The sequence below is a fragment of the Struthio camelus genome, chromosome 26 (genome assembly GCF_040807025.1).
Source record: "Struthio camelus isolate bStrCam1 chromosome 26, bStrCam1.hap1, whole genome shotgun sequence".
NCBI classification, from domain to species: Eukaryota; Metazoa; Chordata; class Aves; order Struthioniformes; family Struthionidae; genus Struthio; species Struthio camelus.
Window position 1 is genome coordinate 1,816,316 of NC_090967.1, and position 24,450 is coordinate 1,840,765.

Here is a 24,450-nt window from a genome sequence, read left to right on the forward strand (position 1 = left end):
CAGTTGTCACTAAATGTTGTCATCTTCCAGCTGGTTTTAGGGCTTTTTTATGTTGGGAGTGACATGCAAAAAAAGGTGTAGTGACTGGAAGATAAAGCTTAGCTGTGATGCTCCTGCTAAGATCTTTTGCTCATGCACAAGTCATTTTACCTCTATATTTCCGTATTGGGCAAATGAGCTTCAGAGGCAGAATAAATGTTTTCGATCTGTCTTTTTAAAAACATTTCTCATGTAATTTTGATTGGGTCCTGCAGGAATTTTTGGCAGGGGTTGGGATTGCATCTCATTGACTCCATTGGCTAGGGTTTGGAATCAAAACTTTTGAGTTTGTTTTTGAATCTATGTTGAGGATGAGACCTCTGCTTCCCCTGGTGCTAGAAATTGGGGGGAGGGGGGAAGAAGACATAAATTGCACAGACCAAGGGGTTTGGGAGCCTGGGGACTTTCACCTGTAAACATTCAAGGAAGTTCTACAACTTGAGGGTTAGAATCAGAGACTAACTGAGATTGGAAGAGACTTCTGGAGGTCTTCCTGCCCAAAGCTGGAGCAGGTTGCTCAAGGCCACATCTGGTTTAATTTTCTGTGTCCCCAAAGATGAGGATTTCACAGCCTCTCTGGGTATGTTTTCTTATCTACTCGAACTGATAAATTGTTTTCTTTCTCTCTGGTTTGCATTTCCCATAGTGCAACTTCTGCTGGTTGCTTCTCATATTTTACTTGTTCACCTGAATCTGACTCTGTCTTTTCTGTAGCCATTAAGTTGTGGAAAATGCTATTTGATCACCCCTTAACCTTCTGTTCTCCAGGCCGAACAAATCTAGTTCTCTTACCTCTCCTTGTGCATCCTGTGCCTTAACCTTCTAATCTTCCTGGGGGCTTCTGTTGGACTCACTTCAGTTTGTCAATGTCTGTCTTGTACTGGGCAGGCCAAAACTGGACACAGTACTTTAGATGTGGTCTCTCAGCGCTCAGGAGAATAATCACTTTCTATGACCCACCGGCTGCACTCTTGCTAATACAGTTCCAGTGCAAACTGCTGACTTGGGCAGTTTGACCAACTTGACCTTGGACACATGACCTACAGGACCTTTCCTGCAAAGCTGTTTTCTGTCCATTCAGCCCCCAGCCTGTCCTGTTGCTTGGGATTATTCCATCCTAGGTTCCAGATTTTGCTTTTGTCCTTAGCTGATTTTTCAGGAGATTGCTCTCAGCCTATTTCTGTAGGCCTGTCAAGGACTTTGAGTCCAGTAATCGAGCTCCTCAAGACTTGTTTGCCATGGCTTGGCTCCTCTTCACTTCATTTGGCCCTCTAGGTCTAGGGGCATGTTGACATTTCCATCCAGGACAAGGCATGTGGGGAAGATTCAAGCCCCAAAGGAATGTGGATGCATCCCGGTAAGATCACACACGCTCTAGGCCTGGTAATGGGGCATAGACGTTAACTAAGTCAATAAGTCTGTCTCTGCAGGCTTAGCACTGCAGCAGATGCCTACGATGGGACTAGAGTGCCTAGCTGCTGTGTAAACCCACTCTGCAGCCTGTAGTTTTTACTGCAGTCTTGAATACCTCACTGGAGCGGAGGGCAGAGGGATGCAGAATAGCAGAAATTCTCCAGAAAGTACTACTCATCCACCAGCACCGTGGGGGTGTTAGGCTATGGATCCTTTCCCCTCTTCCCCACTGCCCTTGCAACATAGCCTGTGGTCCTCAGTCTACCTTCTTCCCTGGCCCTGGAGGAGCAGTGTAGCTCTGTTTTCAGGCCCAGGGAGGAAGGGGCAGTAGAAGGCCTCCTTCAGGCGTGCGTCTGCTGTCCCCCCATGGTGATGGGAGCGCACCAAGGTTTGTTGGAACTCAGAGACAGATGATTATGGAGTGGCATCGCCATGATGATCATGTGGCTGAAGGATACAGGATAGGGGTGAGAACAGGCAGGGGGGTTCAGGCACCATGGCAGCAGGTCTGAATTGCTGAATTGTGCTGGGACTGTCTTTCATAGGCTCTAGGAGTAGCTGTGCCCCAGGTAACATGGATTCATGGCCTGGCTGCTAGGCACTAGTGCCTTCCTCCTGGGAGGCAGCCTTTTCCTCGTCAGGCTATGCAAGAGAGAACCAGGAGTAGGGGCCAGAGTTGTTGTCCTGAGGAGGGGAGGGAGAAAAGAGGGTGCCGCAGAGGGTGCCCTGAACACCTTAAGGGAAGCTACAGGCCCAGCAATGGCCTTCTCTTGGATCTAGCCCCCTCCACCCTGGGTGACTTCCCTGAGAGTCCTGAACGCTTTTCATGGCCATCCCTTAGATGGCCTGCTGATTCATTTGGCACCAGACTGAAAACCCGCAGCTTTTGCCAACAGTATGTGCACACATGTGCAATGTTAACTGTGCATTAGGATCTCTTTGAGTGAGGGATGAGAGCTGAGTGTGCTTGTGCACATTCTATGATTGAGGAGTTTGTGAGCGAGGAGTGCGTAGGTGCTGCCTTGCATGGGTTAGGAGTTAGGTGTGTGTGCATGCACTGCAGAGTGCATGCGTGGGTTGGCACACATTGGTGTGTGTGAGGGCGCACTGTGTGTTGTGCACATGCTGCAGCATATGCGTTTACACTGTGGAAGGTAGTGCAGATGCCTGCTGGGGTGCATGCACTGGACGCCTGTGGGTGTACACATGTTCACTGTGTGTACAGGCATGTGTGCCCATTGTGGCAGGTGTGTGCATGTGTGGGTAAGTGTGCTCACTCTGATGCCCACGTGTTTTTGACCATACAAATCCCTTATCTGGTGTCAGAAAAACCCTAGTCCCTGAGTTTGGTTCACAATGAGGCTTCAGTCCCCTAAAGACCAGTGTCCCTGGGAACTCGTGTTCCCTCATGGCCTTCATCCCTGTATGCTCATTCCCCTTGCTTGTCTCCCCATATCCCTGTGACGTGCCAGTAGAGGGGCATCCGGGATTCTTTCGGATTCCAGGATTAGCTGCACTGAACTCGAAAGATCATCATTTGTCAAGTATGAGAATTTATTAGAGAGAAGAGGTTATAACAAAGCTGAAAGTATAGTAAAGCTAGAAATAGAACAGAAAATACATATACGTATCAGAGCTCTACAATTAAATCGCACGATATGACGACTGCTCTTGCCCTTTATGGGTCACCGCTCCCCCTCCCCACTGATGGGTGGGTCCTCAGTCCGCAGGCCAGCTGATGGTGAGTCTGAGTCCCCACCAATCCATGTGGCTTACTCTCTTTTATAGCCAGTCAAAACAATGCCAGCCCACACATGTACAAAAGCTGTATGGCTCTACTCAGTGTGAACATCAACAGGTGGTTACCTAGTGCTCAGCCCACAACACTGCTCAGTTGGTAATAATATGCCCATTAACAGGTCATTCTGTGGGGAATTGCACAGCACCTAGATGTTTATGATGTGAGTCTGCAGTGTCGCTTCTCCGTTGTCTGGTTGTCTGGACTTGTCAATCATAGGGCTGTTAGAGGCTGTGCCCCTAGGGTTCAGCAACCCCACAGTGTAGTGGCTCTGTCTGTGGTGCACCTGGGGTTCATTAACTCTTGGGAAGCACCCCTCTTCTATGGCCTGCACCGTGCAGAGTCCTACAGGTGCCTGTGTGCCCCTGTCAATCCCCTATCCTACTATGCTTGTGTCCTTCAGATGGTGTGTCTTAGTATCCCTGTGCCCCCTCTCCTGTAGCAGCGATGATGGTATACTTGCAGCAGATACCAAGTGAGTATGGAAGAGAAGCAGTATGTGGGAGAACGGAGTACAAGAAAGAACTTGTAACAGGAGACTTTGTGAGGCAGATAGTAAGCTGAGCTTGAGGAACATGAGGAGAGCTGCTTACAAGTTTTGATGGGCATGTCTGTGTCATTCAGAGGAAGGGGTGTACAGGACACTCCTCACTCAGTGTTTTCTGAAGGAGGAACATGTATGCAGCACTCAGAAATACAGCTGCAAATGGTTTCTGCAGTTTGATTTTTTTTAATAAGCTTTTAGTGATTTTTTTTCTTTTTTTTTTTTTCTTTAAAAGATAGAAACCTCTTTGTGATTCCAGCTCAGCTGCTTTCACTCCACATCTGGGGTGTGCATCACTTCAGCTCAGGGTAACAAACCCCACACTGTCCCTATCCTGTACTGTGACAGAGGTTTCATGTTAATGAAGCCCTCCATGGAGAGATGGGTCTTCATGGCTCCCTCAGCAAAATTCAGATGCCCTTAGGCAGGAGGGCATTTCCAGACACTGCTGCCTCCTCTGTGGAGGTTACTAACCTTCCCTCTTGGAGTCAAAACAGTCTTTGTATGTGGAGGGAGGGCAGTGGAGGCTTAGTCTATGTATTTCTTCTTTCAGCCAGCTGGGATGGCTCTTTGACTCATAGTTTGTGTGTATGTGTGTGTGATAATGTGCTTAGGGAGTCTTCAGTAGGGGCTCTCTGCCCATTTATGATCTCCCCAGCCTCTTTAGGGGAGGGGCTCTTCACACAAAGACTGTGCCTTGAAGCCCGGGTAGGATGTGTTCCTGGCTCTCACACCAACCCATTGCACCTTACATGACAGCCCATACCTGTCGTTCCCTCCCAGAGCTACCAGGGGACCCAGGCATCTGGTCTCCTGCCATGCTTTGTGCCATCCAGGCAGCCCTCTTGCCCCTCCTTCAGCTCTGAGAGAACCCAGGCATCTGGGTTCCCTTCATCATCTTTCCCTGTAGATTCTCTTACCAGGCATATGGCTCTAGTATCATCGCTGCTGCCTGGGGCCCTTCTGTCTCCAGAAGGAACTGAAAGCACGGAGAAGCCATAGGCACTGGCAGATGGGTACATAGGGAGGCAGAGACATGGACCACAATGAAGTGGGGACACAGGGAGACATGGGGATGCATGCGTACACGGGCATACTAGGAGAGGATGATGGGAGACATGGGAACAGGAGACGCAAGGATGAAGGACAGGGAGGGGAGATACAGACCACAAGCAAATGAGGACATGGGAATACAAGGATATAGGGATAGGAATTTGGGGGTGGGGAACATGAATAAATGGAGAAAGGCAATATGGGTACCAGGGAAAACAGGGATATGAAATATGGAGACACAGGGACATATGAGGGTACAAAGACAGGAGACCGGGAACAGGAGGCATGGAGATTTGGGAACACTAGGACGGGAGAGGAGAGGACATAGCAACACATAGGGGACACACTGCCATGGTCATGGCAGGCTGTGCTGCTCCCTAGTGCACATGACCTGTGGGCAGGTGGGAGTCCCTTGGGGGGGAGGGGGCACAGGATATCCCTGGGGGCATCACCAGGCTCCAAGACACCCGGGACAGGGTTGGGACTGGCCAATTCCAGGCTACTGACCCAGTGCACAGCACTGCCACTCATCATGCCCACTGTCAGTGCCAGGATGAGAGGTGCCTTGTCTGCCCCACTCCTCTCCCACCTCAGGGACCAGCGGCCAAGCACAACCTCATCTCTCTCCCATAGGGCTTTGCATGGGACCCTGCCCTGTTAGCCCCCTTGCCATCTCCTGGTCCCTTGAGCCACCTGTGGTCAGTCCCCTCTGAATTGTGCATGGGACACCTCTGCAACTCTGGCCTATGCATTCAGGGGTCAGGGTGGCCCAAGAGGCTGGTGTCCCCACACGCTCACAGGATCACAGAATGGCAGAATCACAGAATGGTTGAGGTTGGAAGGGACCTCTGGAGATCATCTAGTCCAATCTCCCTGCTCAAGTAGGGTCCTCTAGAGCATATTGCCCAGGATCACATCCAGATGGGTTTTGAATATCTCCAGGGAAGGAGACTCCACTACCTCTCTGGGCAACCTGTTCCAGTGTTCAGTCACCCTCACAGTCAAGAAGTTTTTCCTCAGGTTCAGGTGGCACTTCTTGTGTTTCAGTTTCTACCCATTGCCTCTTGTTCTGTCATTGGGCACCACGCAGAAAAGACTGGCCTCATCCTCTCGACACCTCCCCCCTTCAGATACTTGTAGACATTGATGAAATCGCCTCTCAGTCTTCTCTTCTCACTCCCCAGCTTGAGGGCTAAGGGGCCCCAGGCTCTTTGGTGCTGGGGTCAGTACAGCTGGGCCCTGGGGCTCAGGAGTACAACAGGCTGTGGGGAGGGACTGGGCCAGCATGGCTGTGATAGTGGTGGAGTCTTGCTGCTCGTCATCCCAAACGCTATATTGGGTATGCTGGTTCACCCTGGGCTCTGGTGGAAGGACTCCAGAACTGTGAGCCAGGTCTGGGAGGTCTAATGGGCTGAAGACCCCCAACAGGACCTGCCCAGAACACTATGCCCAGGCCAGCCCAGGGTTTATGGTCCTCTGCTCCCTGTCTGCACTCTTGCTGCCTAAGAGGAGGGAAAATTCAGGCAGCTTCCTTTGCTCTCTCCCCCTGCAATTTCCCTGTCCTCAGGAAACCCAAGTGTCCAACCCACTCCCGTCATGAGGTAACCAAGGCCCTGAGCCCTCCCTCTGTCCTGGGCCTGTCTCAGCACCCACGCGCCAGGGTCACATGTCCAAGTGAGGCTATAATTACCCAGACACATTCCCTGGGGGTCATGGGAGCTTCCAGGAGCTGGGACAGGCGGTAAGGGGGAACAGAACGCATAACACAACACACCGCGCGACATACAACATAGCAAACAATGCAGCACAACATGCCACACAGCATGGCACACAATGCAGTGCAGCAGGTGACACAACCAACAACACACAAGACAACACACAGAGTGACACACAGGAAGGCACAGCACAACATAAGAAGTAACACAGCAACACAACACACAGTGTAACAGAATAACCAACACGCAATACCACAATGCAGGACACAACATACAATACATAAAATGCAACATGCAATGTGATAAAGAAAAAAAACACAAGAAAAGACACATTACTTGACACCGTGCAACACAACAAACAATACATACTGTAATATAACACACCATATGATATAACAGAGGAGACAACACAACACACAATGCAACAGTGTAACACAACATGCCACACAGAAGGTCTGACACTACAGAATGCAATAAACAATGCAAGAGGACACACAACTTGCAATGCAATAAAATAAATACAACACGCAGTGCGATACATCATAATATGCAGTGTTCAAGAAGAAATGCACAGTAAGCAACACTGCACAATAAAATAGAGAACCCACAACTCAATACACAAGATGCAAGACAACAGTCAATGTAACATAACATAATATGTAACACAACTTGCAACATCCCACACTGCCACAAAAGACTGCCCACAAAACAATTCAACAGGCAGTACAAGAAACAATAACACAATTTTGAGAGCCCCGTGTACATCAGGCAACATGACCACCAACGCACACAACAGCCAATGTCAGCACAACACACATGCAATCTTGCCACACCTACACAACGCACAGTTGAAAGGTACACATAACATGACAGGAAAAACAACACAAAACACAACATAACATGCAAAGAGAGCACAGCTCTCACCCTGACTGCACACACAAAGAGCAACATGCATGCACACACACACACACACACATACAGTCTGCCTATAACAAAACAGATGAAATAACATAAGGTACAGCATACACAACAAAACATAGGTACCACAACACAGTCAATGCAATGCAGTAGTCAGCCCAACACTCAGGATACATCACAGCAATCAACACAAGACAAAACTCTGACTGACACACAACCACAAAATACTACACACACAGCAAATGCACACACCAAGACCTATACCACAGCAGGAGAAAAAGCATAAGGTTCACTCTGCAACATGAAATGTACAGCCCAGACAATGCAACGAACAGGAGATTGATTGACACACTGAAATACACAACACAACGCACACCACAAAGAGCAACACCCTGACCACTCATACAACCACATAACACAAACTGCCTGCAGCACAAGAAACCCACATTAACAAACTACAGACACCAGAACAAACACAGCCCCCTCAATATGCAGCAGTCAGCACAGCATAGAAGAGACAGCACACAACACAGCTCCCACACTGACTGCACATGCACCCACATGACACCCACAATATGGCACACCTGGCCCACAGGAGGGTGGTGGTGGGGCTGAAACAGGGTGAGTGGAGCAGGTGGCTTCACTGTGGAACAGTGGATGGACTTCTGGAGCTGGGCTCTGGGAGGATCTGGTGGCCTGAGCTATGGGGGGGCTTTGCCTGTGGCATACCACCAGTGATTTTTGACTATGGAGCAATGGTTGGGGGCAGGGCTTTGTGCTTCAGCTTTGGTAGCAGCTTTGGTAGAAGCCTCTCTACCTTTGGCAGAGGCTTTGATGGGGTGGACACTGAGCTCAGCTGTGGGGCTGTGACTTTTAGTTGGGGCAGCAGCTTCAGCTGTGGAGCAGAGACTTTGGCTATGCATCAGTGGTTTCAGCTGTGGTGTAGTACCTTGGCTACGGCGCAGAAGGTTCAGCTATGGGGCAAAGGCTTTGGCAGTGTACATCAGACAGCTGTAGGGCAGTGGCAGGTCCTAGTGACCTCAGCTGTGGGGTAGAGACTGTGGTGATGGATCCAATGGTTTTTGCTATGGAGCAGTGCCAGCAGCAGGACCCAGTGTTGCCAGACATGACTTCTGCTATGGAGCAGAGGCTTTGGCTATAGGAATGGTACCCTGACCCCCTCAATGTGTTCCCACAGGCAAGATGTGGGTTGCAGAGGGGCCAGCCCCAAACCAGTGGCACCTTTGGGATCGGGCCCATGCTGGACGCTTCCTGGCCATGGCTGACCATCTCCGCACCACGGGACAGCTGGTGGATGTGGCTGTGGGCCCAGATGGTGATGTGGCCCATGCTGTGGTCCTGGCCTCTGTCAGCTCCTATTTCCTCCGTTTCCTGGAGGGCAAGACCAGAGAGCTGCCCCATGGCTCCCTGCCCCACATCCCCCTGCCACCAGGGACCACGCCTTGGGGCTGGCAGGCTGTGCTGGCCTTTGCCTATGGGGGAGCCCTGCCCCATGGCAAGGAGAAGGAGGTGGAAGAGGCTGCCCAGGCTCTGGGGGCCCCCCGGGTGTTGGCTGCCTGTGCCACACAGCTGGAGGGTAACCCTCAGCCAACTCCTGAGCCCCTTGAGGAGCAGTGGACGACGCTAAGGTCCATGGGGCAACTCCACACCAGAGGCTTGGGCTGTGATCTCCAACTCCAGGCAGGAGATGAGGTCATTCCAGGTGAGCTGGGTGCCTGGGTCTCCTGTGAGGGTGCTGAAGGGAGTGGGCGGATAGGGTATACCTGAACACCTGGGTCCCTTGGTGGGGATGCTGGGGGCTGGGGGCATTAATGCTGGGAATCCCCAATGATTGCTTCCAGGTGAAACCTTGGATGTTGAGCTGAAGGTAGCCAGAGGACTGGTCCCCTTGTGTGTGTGTGGGGGGGGGGGGGGTGGGTCTTGAGGATGGAGAATGTTCCCAAGGGGCAACTGTGAGGAACAAAGGGTGGTGCCAGGCAGGATACCTGGATCCCTTGCTGCCCTGACACTGTTTCCTCCCTTCCCCTTAGTTCAGCGCCTGGCCCTGAGCTGCTCCTGTGACTTCTTCCGGGCCCTCTTCACTTGCCCCATGCGGGAGGCAGCCCACGATCCTGCAACCCCACTGACCACAAGGCTGTCCCCAGCCGAGCTGCACCTCCTCCTCTCTTTCGCCTACACAGGGGCTGTGGCAGGGCCATGGCCCACAGTCCTGGAGGCAGCCGAGACATCCCTGCGCTACCAGGCCTGGGGGCTCCTCACCCTCTGCCTGGATGTTTTCACCCGTTGCCTGACCCCAGAGACTGGCCTAGATGTGCTGGCCTTTGCTGTGGCTTATGGGCTGGCCCATGTAGGCCGTATAGCTGAGGACTACATTTTGGCCACCTTCCCCAGCGTGGTGGCCACACCGGCCTTCCTGGACCTTCCTGCACACCTCCTCATCCGCCTCCTTCGCTCTGATGCCCTCAATGTCCTCCATGAACTAGAGGCCTTGGAAGCAGCATCCCAGTGGCTTGTGGCCAATGGAGGTGGACAAGGCAACCAAGCTGAGGAGGTCCTGTCCTCTGTTCGTTTTGCTCTCATGTCTGGTCAGGAGCTGAAGAAGGTCCTATCAGTGGCCGCAGGAGCAGCTAACCCAGGGCTTCTCCAGCAGCTTGTGGTTGCAAGTTTGGCCCCCATGGCCCATCTGCCATGCCGGGTGCGTTCATGGCCGGAGGTACTGGTGGTCTGCGGCGGGGACACACTGACAACCGACACGGCTGCCCGGAAGCCCAGCAAGCACCTCTGGTTTGCCCACCGCTACCTCAGTGCTGTGGGGCTGGTGAAGCAGGTGGAGTGGCGGGCTCTGGGAGACTTTCCCGATGGCCCACGCTTCCGCCATGCTGTAGCTGTGATTGGCAACGTTCTCTACATCCTGGGTGGGAAGCGCTACTACGGGGTCCGTGACACCCTGGCTAGTGTCTACAGGTGAGGGCCATGGAGGACCTAGAGGTACCATGTAGCACCAAGACATTGTAGATTCAAGAGAGGTGTTGGGAGACCTAGAGATTCCACATGGGCCCAAGACATTGTGAGATTGCCATTGATCAAGCAGCCCCAGGGCGTTCTGAGACTGGTTGGGTGTAGATTGGGAAGTTGCTGTCCTACTGGTGCTCATCTACTCTAGGACAGTATGGGATTAATTAAGGGTGGGGCAGGAAGGTTCCCACCTAGAGGCCTCAGGACATTATATCTTTGGCTGTCTGTGGGTGGGATGTTGCCCACAGCAATTTTAATATCATGTCCTGGTGTTGTGAATAATGGCTGATCTCTCCCTCGCTTTATGTCTGAACCCCAGATATCAGCCCATGGAAGACTCCTGGGAGCACCTGGCCAGCATGGCCTGTGGGAGGAGCTACTTTGCTGCTGTGGCACTTGGAGGTTTCATATATGCCCTAGGGGGCAGCTCAGATGAACTCTACTGCATGGACACTGTGGAGTGCTATGACCTGGCCACTAACACCTGGAGGTGAGGCCTTTCCACACAGACACCTGCCTTCCCCTGCCCTAGCAGCCCCTCGAGTTGGCCAGTGGTGCCCACTGAGTGATCTTTGGGTCACTGGCCAACGTTATCCCTCCGATGGAGAATGGGTAATGGGTTGTCTAACAGCAGCCTTTGGGGCCGATCCCTTGGGTTTTGACTGACTGTGTCCTTTGAGAATCATTGGGTGTTGGCCAGTGATGTCCACTGGGTCATGAATGAGTTTCTGGCCAGTGGTATTTGCTGGAAATCTCTTGGTTGTCTGTCAATGGGCAGAATCATTTGAACTTCTACCAGCGATGCCCACTGGGTCCTGGCCAGTGTTGCTCGTAGAGGGTCCACTGCATGTTGACCAATGTTGCCCTTTGGGGGAGTCTATTGTGGGTTGACCAGTGGTTAGACAACGATGCTTTTTTGGGATCCATTATGTATTAGCTAGTGTTGTGCACTGGGGGTCCATTAGCTGTTGGCTAACATTGCTCATTGATCATTTGATGGCTCCATGGCTAGCACTGCTTGCTGGGGATATCTTGGGCAGGCAGTTATGATGGGGCAGTCCTGCTTAACCTGCCCCTCCCCCCATCTCTCCTTCTCTCCTTTCCCAGGAGGTGCCAGCCACTGCCAGTGGCTCTGTGTGGGCATGCGGCCTGTGCCCTGGATGGTGCCCTCTATGTGTCGGGTGGGTGTGACAAGACATGCCGGTGCCAGGCATCCCTGCTGCGCTATGCCCCAGATGCACCTGCCATGCTCCTGGCCCCCATGAATGGTGAGCGAGCTGGCCACATCATGGAGGAGGCAGGTGGGCAGCTCTATGTGGCTGGGGGGCTGTTCCAGCGAGATGGGCAGACAGGCTACAGTGACCAGCTGGCCTTTGAGGTTTACAGCCCCAGCCTAGATTCCTGGGTTCTTCTCAGCCCCCTGCCCCATGCCCATGTAGCAGGGGGCGCGGCTGTTCTCGGAGGGGAGCTGGTCATACTTGGAGGCTACAGTCATGAGACATACCAGGACACCCACTTGATCCATGCCTACCAGCCAGGCAGCAGGCGCTGGATCACCCGAGGCACCTTGCCCCATGCCTATACTGACTTCCAGGCCTGTGTCCTCACTGTACCCCCTGCCTTGCGTGGCCCTGACCCTCTGGGGGACCCATCGAGATCATCTGGTGACCCCCAAAATATTTAGGGGGACCTAAAAAACTCCTTAACACATACTGGGGTCCCCCTGTAGCATCCATGAGCAACCCAGTGGGGCAAAAGGCCCCAGAACCCTTCCTCAGAAGTAGGGTACCATTGTGACATCTGGTGCACCCCCTCCGTTACTTGAGGGATTTCTAGGCTACCTTCCTCTGGGAGTCCCTATAGAACCCCTCCAACAATATTGCTCCACCTCTGCAGCACCTTTGGGCACTCCTATGGGGCAGAGAGACCTCTTTTTGCCACTCAGTGTCCCCCAGGATGCCTAGTATCCCCCCACTGTTGGGGAGGGACCCTAAAAAGAACCCATGGGCACTTCCATGGGGCAAGAGTCCCCCAGAGATACTTGCTTAGCACTTGAGGGACCCCCATGGTTCATCTGATGTCCTTGGAACACTAAGGGGTTCCTCCTTAGCTCTTTTTCCCAGACTGTGGGACACCATGGAGCGTGGACACCCCGCACCATTGCAACCCAGTGCCTTCAGGGATATTCATGAGGTTCCCACTCCCTGCTCAAGCCCTTTCCTGGGAGCTGGGGAGCCCCGAGTTTCCCCAGACACTTGGAATGAATAAAAGTGGCTCATGAATTGCCTAGCTGGATCTTTTTTTTACTGCTAAGGGACACAGGTGTCCAGATCAGATGCTCCTCGCAAGGACCAAAACGAGAGCAGGAGGGCACTAGATGTCTGAGTGTCCTGGACGGGCAGGGGGCAAGGGGATCAGGACTGCCTGGGTTTCTGGGTCCCCTGCCGAGTGGTTGGCAGAGGGGATTGGGGCTGCTGGATGTCTGTGCTCTTTGGGCTGGGAGGAGGTTTCTGAGGGTGGCACAGGGGATTCAGGACACCAGGCTCCCAGGGAGGATGACAGTGATTAAAGAGCAGATCTTGGACAAACACATCCCTTGTGGAGGGAGGGGCTGGAATGGAGGCTCTTGTATTCCTCAGTGCCCTCTGGTGACAGTGTGGATGATGAGGCAGGAGTCCCACCAGGCACCTGGGTTCCCTTTGTGGGAGATGGTAAAGCTGAGCTTGCCCTTTTTAGCTGGGTGGATTTCAAGTGGGTAGAAGTGGGATACTCCCACCACTGGGAGCTGGGGTGTGTCCCGGATGCCTGGATTCCACCACTGGGAGAGGATAGAGTTTCAGGGGTCCCAGATGCCTGGGTTCACAGGGAAAGGAGCCAGGAACTCACAGTACCTGTGTCCTCAGGTGCATAAGGTGTCTGTCCTAAGGGGGCCTGGGGAAACTGGAGGGGACCTGAGAGTCTCAGGGTGCATTGAGGCAGGATCTCAAGATTCTGAGGCATGTTGGGGTACTTGGAGGATTCTGAGGGAGTTTGGGGTGTTTGGGAGCAAAATGGAGAGTCCTGGGCATGCCAAAGTTTTGGGGTAGATGGGGAAGATTGGGGGATCCTGGGGGTTTTGGGTACATGAGGGCTTGGGGGATCTTGTGAGGTCTGGGCAGACTGGGGGTCCTGTGAGGTCTTGGAGACTTTGGGGAAACTTGGGGTAGCAGAATAGTCCTGGGAGACTGGAGGATCTGGAAGGCTCTTTGACAGAATCCATGTGCTTTAAGGGTTCCTAGGGTTGTAGGTAGGTCTTGGCTTCCTGAATAGGTTGGTGACCTGGAAGGGCTGTATTACATGCAGAGTTAGGAGATACTACGGGAGGTCTTGTGAGGATACATTGAAATAATGGAAGGTTCTGGGTGATCTTGGGGTGCCAGTGAGATCTTGGGGGCTTTGGTGGGAATTGAGGGCCTAGGATGTGGGGGGGGCATTGCAGCTTCTCAGGGCATCTGGGGACTTTTGGGGACCATCCAGGACTCTGGATGGGTACATAAAGAAATCGTAAAGGCTTGTGGGCTGCATGGAGGACACTGAGGTGGCCTTGGAGTATGCAGGGTATCAGAGGTGCACAGGGGAGCTGGGTGCTCTTAGTCGGGGGGTTTGGAGGAGTTTTAGTGTGTGCATGGAGGGGTGTCTGTGATGATAGAGGGGCTTGGGGGAATCCAGAAAAATATTTGGAGGGCTTTGAGAAGTCTTTTGGAGCGTCCTGGGGACTGGGTATCTCGGCAGGGGGACTGGGCTTCTGTGGAATGCTCTGGGAGGAGCTGGCCTTAGGGGTTCCAGGGCTCTGGGTGTCTCTGAGAGCTTGGGCTGAGTTTGGGGAATCTTTGAGACTGTTTGGGGCTGGGAAGTCCTGGGGCTTGAGGGACTCTGGAGGGAAGATTGGGGGCTTTTAGGGCATATTTGTGAGGTCCTGAGATTTTGAAGCGAGGAGTGGGCATTTGGAGGCTGTCTTGGGGAGGTGGAGGGGTTGAGTGGGCTTGGGAGTCTCTGGGAAGGCTGGGGATTTCAGAGTTTGTTGGTATGGTTTGAGGGGCTCTGGGCGAGAATACAGTTTTGAATAGGGACAGAGGGTTTAGTGGGTCATTGAGGTGTTTTGGGGATGTTTAGAGGAGTTGAAGGGGCTTGGGGACCTCTAGAGGGACCAAGGGGAACATGAGGCAGACCCCTGGTGCACAGATCAAGGTTCCCAACACATGAGCCCCCAGTGCTCTTGTACAGCCCAGACCTCCCTGAGGCCCCTGGCCAGCAAGAGGTGGACCTCAAGTGTCCCCTTGCAGAAGAGCCCAAGTTCCCCGGATGCATATTAAGTGGGACCTGGAAACCTGTGTTCCCAGGGGGGCTCGTAGGGTGGAGTGGGGGAACCCTGGAAGCAGGGAGGTATCTGTGGGGTGGGAGGGATGTTGCCTGAACATCTAGCTTCACTGGGGTGCATGTAGTGGGATGGAGCAGGGATTGCCAGGATGCCTGCATCGCCCAGCGATGGGAAAGGGTGTGAAACGCCCCCCCCCCCCACACACACACGTTCATCTTGACTACTTCCAATGATGGAAACTCCACAATGTCTATGGGGAAACTGTGAAGAAGTGTTTTCTTATGTTCAAATGGAATTTTCCATGTTTCAATTTGTGCCTATTGTCTACCCTCTGTTCACTGGGCACCACTGAGAAAAGTCTGCCTCCATCTTCTTTATATGGTCCAGTCAGATATTTATAAACATTACTGACATCCCCGGAGCCTTTTCTTTTCCAGGCTAAGGAGTCCCAGCTCTCTCATCCTCTGCTTGTATGAGACATGCTCCAGTTCCTTAATCATCTTTGAGTCCCTTCACTGGACTCACTCCAGTTGGTCCATGTCTTTTTGTTACGTTAGGATACTGTGGTTTGGATGAACAGACAACTAGATGGGTAAAAAACTAGTTGGAGGATGGGGCTCAGAGGGTAATGGGGCATACACTACTTGAATGCTGGTAACTAGAGGAGTACTGTAGTGGTTCATACTGGAACCTGCCCTGTTTAACATCTTAATCAATGATCTGGAAGAGGTGACTGCACTCTTGTCAAATTTGCGGATGACACTAAACTACTTGTTAACTGGAGGACTAGTTGATAAGCTTAAGGGCCTCTTGACAGCCTCCAAGAATGAAGACACAGCCTTCCTGGGCAACCTGTTCCACTGTTTGATTGTCCTTACGACAGAAGTTTTTCCTCTTATCCTCTTATTTCCTCTTATTTCCTCAGTCTGAAGCTCTCCTTTTTCAGCTTATGTCTTTCATCCTCCCACCATGCACCACAATGAAGATCCTGGCTCTGTCTTCTTGATTTCTTCAAAGATATTAGAAGCCTGACACATTCCAGCAACGACCCCTGCAATACTCCCTGTATTACCAGCATGTAGAACTTGACCCATTAAGCACCACCCTCTTGGTCTGACTACTCAATCACTTTTTTACCCACTCATTCAGATCTTAATGTCCTAACTCAGATGCCAGAGCTTTGTGGAAGATAATGTCAAAAGTCTTGCTAAAATCAAGGTAAATGACATCTACTGCTCTTCCCTTATCCACAAATCATGCCTTATGATAGAAGGCAATCAAGTTGGTCAGGCAAGATTTACCATTGGGACGGGAGCTATACTTCTGCCTTGGGCAGACCCAGGAAGATGAGAAGCAGGAGTCCGGCCAGAGCAGTGGTTTCTGAAAGCATTTGGTGACCTTGCAGTCAGAGTGCACCTGCTGCTGCCTGACAGGATTAGGGAATTAGAGGTAGCATGAGAGGTCTGTTAGCTCCAGGGTAAGCTTTAGAGTTCAGGGTTAGGGTTTTGGCCCTCACAGCTCAAGCTCTGTCTCCTGCACTCCGACCACACAAGATTCCTGAGAGATCCAAAATGCCTCCTCAGCTCAGTTGCTGTTTTGGGGAGGAGGGCCCAAGAAACCTTTCTGCCACTCTGAGGGCAGAGACCAAGCAGAGCATGAAACTGGTGCTTTTTCAATGCCACAGATCCAGAAAAACCTTCCCTAGAACAGGTTGCGGAAGAGGATACCTCACTGAAAAGGCTTTCAGCTGGACGCAGTGAGGATCAGCACAGCCTCATGCCACCCTCTGACACAGTGAAGTCCCTCCGACTTGCACCTTCCTCGGAAGTGGGACTAAGCAGAGCTAAGCAACTCCCTGTGCTGAGGCCCAGCCTCCCCTTGAGCACTCACCCCACAATGCTTTTCCTACAGGCACTCCAAGCACTTTAAGCCCTCCATACATCCCTCCTCCTGCCACCCTCCCCAGGCAGGCCACAACTCCCAGCTTCACTGGGGACATGGGGAAAGCAGAAGGTCCCCTTTGCGCTCTCAGGCAGGGAGCAGCAGCAGAGAGCTCCAGCTCTGTCTCTCACTAGCTTATTTGACAGCTACAGTCTGCACCCCCACACAGCTGTGGAAGAAACAGTTCCTGGTGGTGCTGTAGAGGGTTTCCAGCCTCTCTGGCTCTTCTCTGACCTAGGGGAAAACAGGAACAAAGTAGATCTCTGGCCAAAAGTGCCCCTCCCTTAGCCCTTAGCAAGTAGCACCATAACGGACCATGAAGTGAAGAAGAAAAAGAGCAGGTGGCTTGGAAGGACAGATGTGGCCCAGTCCCAGCCAGGTAGCACTCTAGCTCACCTCACCATGTCCTCCCACACGCCCTCTTGCTGAACCAGAGAAGGTCTGTGCAGCTTGTACAGCTCACCTTGGTACAGAGCTTGCTCACTAGATGAATGCAGATGTCATCCTGGAGCTCTGCCGTAGTCATCCTGCTGTTCACAACAATGCACTCCTGGATCCTCTTCAGCCCCCCAAAATGGTATGCACAGTTGCAGAGTGACCCTGCATGCCTGAAAAAGAGAGTTGGGCCTTGTCATTCCTTCCTGGGACTGCCAGAGTCCTTCCAAAGGATCTTGTCAAGCTGAGCTCTGCTTAGGTGTTCCTAGAAGAGCAGGGCTTCCCAAGATGCAATTCCCAGGCAGGAGGGAGGAATGCTTGCACAAGTTTCCCTTGTTTGCATGTGGCACCTGCAGCAGCCCCAGTGCCTGCCAGCTGTACCCATGAGAAAGCTGTTAACTACTGCCTCCAGGGCGAAGACCTGGATCCAGAAGGCAGGGGCAGACACAAAGGGACAAGACCCAAGAAACTTCCTTGGCTCTTATATTGGTGACTTCCAGATCTGGATCCCAGAAGCGCAGCAGGATGCTGACCCAGGTTTTCTCCACTTCTTTGGTGAAGATGTCCATCTTCCCTTGGCAGAGGAGGCCAGTTCTCCATAGAGAGTGAAGGCTGAGGAGTGAAGGCTTGCTTGCCCTTGCAACCAAGAAACCCCTGCCATTAGGTTTTTTGCCAGGATACCTCATACAAAGCTCTCGGCAATAACTCAGTGCTGCCAGTAGAGGACAACATCCTGAGAAATGACTCTTATTTACTCATCCAAGCCTCAGTGATTAATAGAATCAGGGTGCTTGGAGGTAATTCTTTTGGAAATAACATTTTGGAAAGATTTGGACACAAGCTCGCATTATCCATATTCCTTCCCTGAAACTTAACCAGCCTGTCCTTGCTTGACTCCTGAGACACGGAGTAGGTAGACTTTCAGTCTTGGAGCTGATTAGCAGCTTTTCTCACAATGATACAGAGTCAGAAGCCTCAGATACTCAGGATTCCTCAGTTCCCAAGCTCAGAGCCCCTTGGGAGCTTTGTATCCCCAAGAGCTCAGATTTTCCAGCTTGGACAGCCTGCTAAGTGCCTTAGAAGGATGTCTCAAACAGCAGTGTACAGCACTGAAAAGCCCCTTCAAAATCCTCTCCATGTCACTCTGATGGCCTCTCACACTACTTCACAGGCACCCCCAGCCTTAGAGAAGGTGGAGATGCCCCAGCTGTGTGAAACATCTACCAAGCGCAATAGACCTCAGCAAAGAACTCTTGTAGCCATGACCCGCAGGTTGGCTGACTGGGACTCCAGCCATCAGAAGAGGGTCTGTACCATGGACAGGGAGACTATTCCAGCATGGAGCAGGACACTGCACACAGAGGGCAAGGAGGTTAATTTATCCCAAATCCCACAGAGAAAAATGCAACGTACCCTTAAGTCAAACTTTATGGCCCTGTAGTCTTCAAAGCTAAAAGAACACTGGCTTTTTCATCCTTTTATATGGTGCAAATCAACTGACAGCATGAGAACCCTCCCAAGTCCCTAACTTACTCCATGCTGAAAAACAAGGGAATACCTACTGGCTTTTCTAAGAAGCATTTTAAAAACAATAACTTACAGAAAACAGACAGCGCTGATTTTCCCATATCCTTTACAAAACAGGAACATGAGCAGAGTACTGCAGCTCTACGAGGAAGGAACCTGGGGAGGGCCCCCGGGTTGGGGGCAGAGATTTTTAAGGGAAGGAATGACCATGCCATGGTGAAATCCCCAGCTGTGGGTACCTCGAGCAGACCAAGCACAGTTGTCCATGGAGGCAGCACAGAGCAAGTGGGCAGTCAGTCACACGTTGCAAGGCCACAGAGTCAAGGCCATTAGGGCGTAAACATGCAGCACCCCAAGATCTGCCAATATCTGCAGAATTCCCATGCAGGCTAGCCCAGAGCTCCTCTCATGTGAGTACAAGCTCTACTGTCACCGAGAGCCTGGCTTCCAGCAAGGTGATCAGGCTCAGAGGAAGTTTTCTCCCAAAAACGATCTACTGCTTCCTCAGAGGGCAGAAAATAGCATCACTCAGCCCAAGCCAAGGGAGTTCAACTGCATCAGTTTGAGGACACAGAAATCACTTTCCCGCTTAAATTCACCAAGAAGAAACACCTAGAGACTGTCAGTTCAGAAACATTTCCATAGGAATGAAGACAAACACTAATAAAACAAGAACTACAGCACACAAAGCCAAAGCAAAACAAACAGAGACTGGAGTGGGAAGCACATTTTCCTGGGTCAGGCCCTGACTTAACAAACATGTTTTGGCCCTACTGAAATCACCAATTCCCAGCCCTACAATAGCACAAGTTCCCACAGCCCCAAAGCCAGCCATGGCTTCTTCCATTTCTAGGGCAATGTGGCCTGGCCATTAATACTTAGTTTTATCCACAGTCCCTCCTGGTCACTTTTTGCACTGGGGACCAGCAGAGATGGAGAGGAATGAGACGCTGCAGGGAAGGGTACGCAGGCGGTGAGACTAGACCATCTGTGCAACACCGTCCAGTCTCAGAAATGAAGTTTCTCCATGGCAAAACAGTTGTTCCAACAACCATAAATATCTCTTTCCACAGGTAGAAAATAGGGCAGGCCAAAGTGCTCTCTCAGTGCCATGAACGAACACAGCTAGAATCTGTGAACTAAAGCCAATGCTGCCTTCTGCCTCTTTTGCTCCTTACCTGCAAAGGTTGTCCCCACTCCCATGCCCCTTGAGGAACACCCTTCCCCAGGTGCTCACTTCCGAAAAAGGCATCTCCTTCCCTAGCATGTTGCTCTGGAGGAGCTCTGGAAGCAGGTGCTGGACATTCTCTGTTGTCTGCAGGGCAGGCACCACCTCAGAGATGACACAGGTTATTTACAGAGAAATTTCTTAAAAAAATACATCCTGAAAACAAAGACTTTTCTCTCTAGGCCCCTGGCCTGCCTGCTGGCCTTTACAGTTATCATTTCTGCAACAGCTGGCAGGGCTGGGAACAGCAAACTCTCAGTTTTCCACACTGGGAACGCTCACAACACCCCAGCAAAGCGCTCTCTGAGTCTCCACATGCATTCCCAAAGTGCACACCATTTCCTCAGGCTAAATACTCTTGAGGAAGTCAGAGAGGAAGCTGCAGAAATGTATCTACCACTGAATGCACTGTGAGTGGCTCCAGAACAGCCAGCCTCTCATCTGACTCACAGACAGACGAGTCAGTCCCATGGCTCTTGTTTCCTGCAGTTTTCAGTTTTCCCTTAAGCATTTCAGGACCTGACTTCCAAAGAAGCTGCTCCCCAGCATCCTCCACAGCTCTGTAGTGTCACTGCAAGCCCAATTCCTCTGGTACTTGCAATGCCCCTAGGAGAGACCAAGCACGCTCATTTGCAACAGGGCTTACAATGCCTCATTCTTGACAGCGACAAAAGCACATCATCTTCCAATATATATACTTTTCTCTTCAGGTAGAAAAACAGCCTGCTTCTTAACTAAACTCCCCCTCACCCTGTCAAGCTGTGGGGTCACTGACAATAGTGGGGGAAGCGGGGAGTGCATGTACCTGTCCATAGGCAGACTTTTCTGTATGACACTATCAATTGTCTGGGAGCGCCTGTTGGTCTCCAAGCCATTTTACGGTGGTGTCACCACTTGAAATAGTATGTGAGTGGGCACAAAGTCAGTTTGATAAGAGAGAGTAATTGCAGAGGGACAGCAGTTGTTGGAGTGGAATAGGCATGCAAAGGTAGCAGTTGGGGCTGAACAGAATTTGTCTGCAAGCACTGGTTGATGGATGAGCCATTTAAGCAGGGTGGCTCTCCTCGTAGTATTCAGTTAGTAGACTCACAATTTGTGAAGAGGGAGAAATTGCAGAGGGACAGCTGTTGTGGGGGTTGGGATAGCCATGCAAAGGCAACAATATGGGGGCCAAGAGAACTTTTCTGCAAGCACAGGTCTGTGGCTGAGCCATTTAACCAGGGTGGCTATTCTTGTAGTAAACTGTTAGTAGGCACACTGTCAGTTTGAGAAAAGGGAAGACGGTTGTTGTGATAGTGGAACAGGTTTGTAAAGGCAAGCTTCAAGGCCCAAGAGAATGTATCCTCAAGCACCAGTTTGTGGCTGAGCCATTTAAGCAGGGTGCTGCTTCTGCTAGTGATAGTAGGCACGCTGTCAGTTTTGAAAGAGGGAGAAAGCACAGAAAGGCAGTGGCTGTGGTGCCAGAATATGCATGCCAAGGCCATGGTAGGGACCAACGAGTGCTTGACTGCAAGGGCTGGTAGATGGGTGAGCTGTTTTGCCCCAGTTGCACTGTTTTTGTGAAACTGCCAGCAGGAATGGTGTTAGCTTGGGATGAAGGAGAAAGTGCAAAGGGGCAGTTGTTGTGTGGTTGTGTGGTGTGTTGCCAAGGCAACAATAGACGCCCACGAGTGGCTCATGTTATCACATGTTGCTGGGTGAGTCATTTTGCTTGGATTACGTTTCTTGTGGGGAGGTGCCCATGGACATATTGTCAGTTTTGGAAGGGAGGGGAAGTGCAGAGTGGCAGTTGTTGTGCGGTTGGAATAGGCATGCCAAGGCAATGATAGAGTTCCCAGGGAACTTCTCTGTGAGCTCTTGTTTGGGATGAACAATTTGTCCACATCACATTATTTGTCCCAGTAGGAGATCTGTCCATTACAGAAGGTTGGGTAAGCACAAAGGGAAAGTTTCTGTGGGGCTGAACTAAGCATGCCAAGGTAACAATAGGTGCCAATGAGTACTTGTGTGGACAGACTGATTGGTGAGTGAGCTGTTTTGCCCCGATCACATTGTTTCTGTGAAATTCCCAGCAGGCATGGTGTCAGTCTGGAATAGCAAGTGCAGAGGGCAGTGATACAAGGGACATGATAGGATGCAGGGGACATGGAGGGGGACACAGAGACTAGTAGGGACACAGGGGGGCACAGGGGACACGAGAGCACATGGAGGCAATGTAGGCACACGGAAGGACATGAGGGGCATGGAGGGATACAGGGGATATGTATGTACAAGGGATACGGGAGGAAAGCACATGGAGGATATGTAGGGACACAGGATACATGGGAAGACACGGGGGACATGAGAGCGCATGGAAGATATGTAGGGACACAATGTACACAGGAAGGCATGGGGGACATGGGGGAACATTGAGGCTACGGAGGGATACAAGGGACGTGGGAGGGTGCAGCAGATACTGGGAGACATGGGGCATACACTAAGATGGCAATGAGACAACAGGGGGCTATGGGGCAGGAGAGGCCATGGTGCAAGAAGGGGTAAGGGGCAGGAATGACTATAACGCAGGAGGGTCAAAGGGGAGGATGGGGATTATGGTGCAGGAGGAGCTCTGGGGCAGGTGTGGCTGTAGGGCAGCAGAAGTAACTGGGCAGGAGGGGCTATGGGGCAGGAGGTGCAATGGGACAGGCCAAAGGTATGGGGCAGGAGGGAGATATAGGGCAGGAGGGTCTATGGGGCAGGGGGGGCAATAGAGCAGAAATGGCTATGAGGCAGGAGTGAGCTCTAGGGCAGGAGGGGCAGCGGGTCAGGAGAGGCAATGTAGCAGGAGAAGAGAATGGTGCAGGAGAGTTTGTGGTGCAGGAGAAGCTGTGCAGCAGGAGGGGCTATGGGGCGGGAGATCGGTGCAGCTGCAGGATAAGGCCTGGATTTCCAGGGCTGTGATTGGCAGCATTGGAGTCCCCCCAGGGCAATTAGGAGAGTTCTTTTTCCTTGCTCAATATCTCCCGCTCAGAGCAGCGCAGGACTCACAAAGAGCCTGAAGGGCCCCACTGAATCCGCTGCTGAATTTTGGTGCGTTTTCAGAAGAAATAAGCTGCTTGCTCCTGGCCCAAGACACTGTAGATATGGGCCCTTAGGGGCATTTTAGGGGAAAAAAATGAATCACATTTCAATTCCCAAGTGCAGGAGGAGAGGGTAAGGTGCAGGTGAGAGTAGAGCAGAGGATGTAAAGTGGGCTGGGCTGGGTTATTTTCTTATTTGTACTAAATGCCTCTTTCACATTTTCAAACCCAAAGTTTCAGGCTGTGAACATAAGATGAAGTGAAAAAGGGTGGATTTGGATGAATGAAAAGGAAGCTCTGAAATCCCTCTTTGCAGCTCTGCTTCCTCTTCCTGCTCTCACAGATGAGGTGGAAAGGGAAGGACTGGTTTGGTTTAGTGTAAGCTAAGGAATAACCTAGGCTGTGACTGACCACAGCTGCTGCCCACAAAGCAGACTTTATCTTAACACGAAGGAGACTGGAGGGTGGCCTTTACTTTACCTTGCCTTGACTCACTGGGCCCAGGCTGCCCTGGTGGGATGAAGCAGGGATGCTGGCAGTCTGCTGCTCTCTGTCCGCTGTGGTTTTTGTTTGCAAAGCTCTAGCCCCTCTCAAATTCCTCTCCTTCTGGAACATACATCAGGCCTACTCACAGCTTAGTACCACCACTAAAACGGATCCCGCACCAACTAGAGCTCTCATGGAAGACCACTTGAGGTACCAGTATGGCCTATGCATTCTTAGTGCAGCCCTAGCATAAGTGCCCCTCTCGGCTTCCTCCCCTCCTGCACCCACACCAGGCCTACTCACAGATTACGACCAGCACAGCCACTCTCCTAAAACAGCTCATCCACAACCAGGGCTAGCAGGGAAGATGACTTGACGTGCCAGTCTTGCCTATGCAGGCTTACTGCAGCTCCATAAAAAGTGCCCCTCTTGGCTTCCTCCCTTTCCAGAACCTACACCAGGCCCACTCACAGCTTACAATAAGCAGTGCCCCCTCCCCCCCCGCCGCTAAAACGGCTCTGTCACCAACCAGTGTTCTTAGAAAAGTGCTCTTCGTACAATTTTGCCATTGCATGCCTAGTGCAGGCCCAGCATGAGTACCCCTCTTGGATTCCTCCCCTTCCAGAACTTACACCAGGTCTACTCACAGCTTACTACCTTGTGCAAATGGCTCACCAACCTACGTGGTCTTGCATGGAAGAACTCTCGGCAGGACAATTTTGTCTTTGCATGCCTAGTGCAGCCCCAGCACAAGTGCCAGTCTTGGCTGTCTCCCCTTCCAGAACTTACATCAGGCCTAGTCATAGCTTGTTACTAGCTCTGAAACCCTGCTAAATTGGCTCACCCATAAATGAGTATTAACATGGAAGACAATGTTAACATTGGCCCACCAATCCTGGCT

General features: G+C 51.7%; 1 protein-coding gene across 1 annotated transcript; it reads left to right on the forward strand.

Annotated features, from left to right (window-relative positions):
• Positions 1-8,651: 8,651 nt before the first annotated feature.
• KLHL33 (kelch like family member 33) lies at positions 8,652-12,796 on the forward strand. Its single transcript, XM_009671719.2, has 4 exons — positions 8,652-9,203; positions 9,532-10,465; positions 10,836-11,006; positions 11,624-12,796. Exons 1-4 carry the CDS (start codon positions 8,684-8,686, stop codon positions 12,198-12,200), a joined length of 2,202 nt encoding a protein of 733 aa, XP_009670014.2. The 5' UTR covers positions 8,652-8,683; the 3' UTR covers positions 12,201-12,796.
• The last annotated feature ends 11,654 nt before the right edge of the window (positions 12,797-24,450 follow it).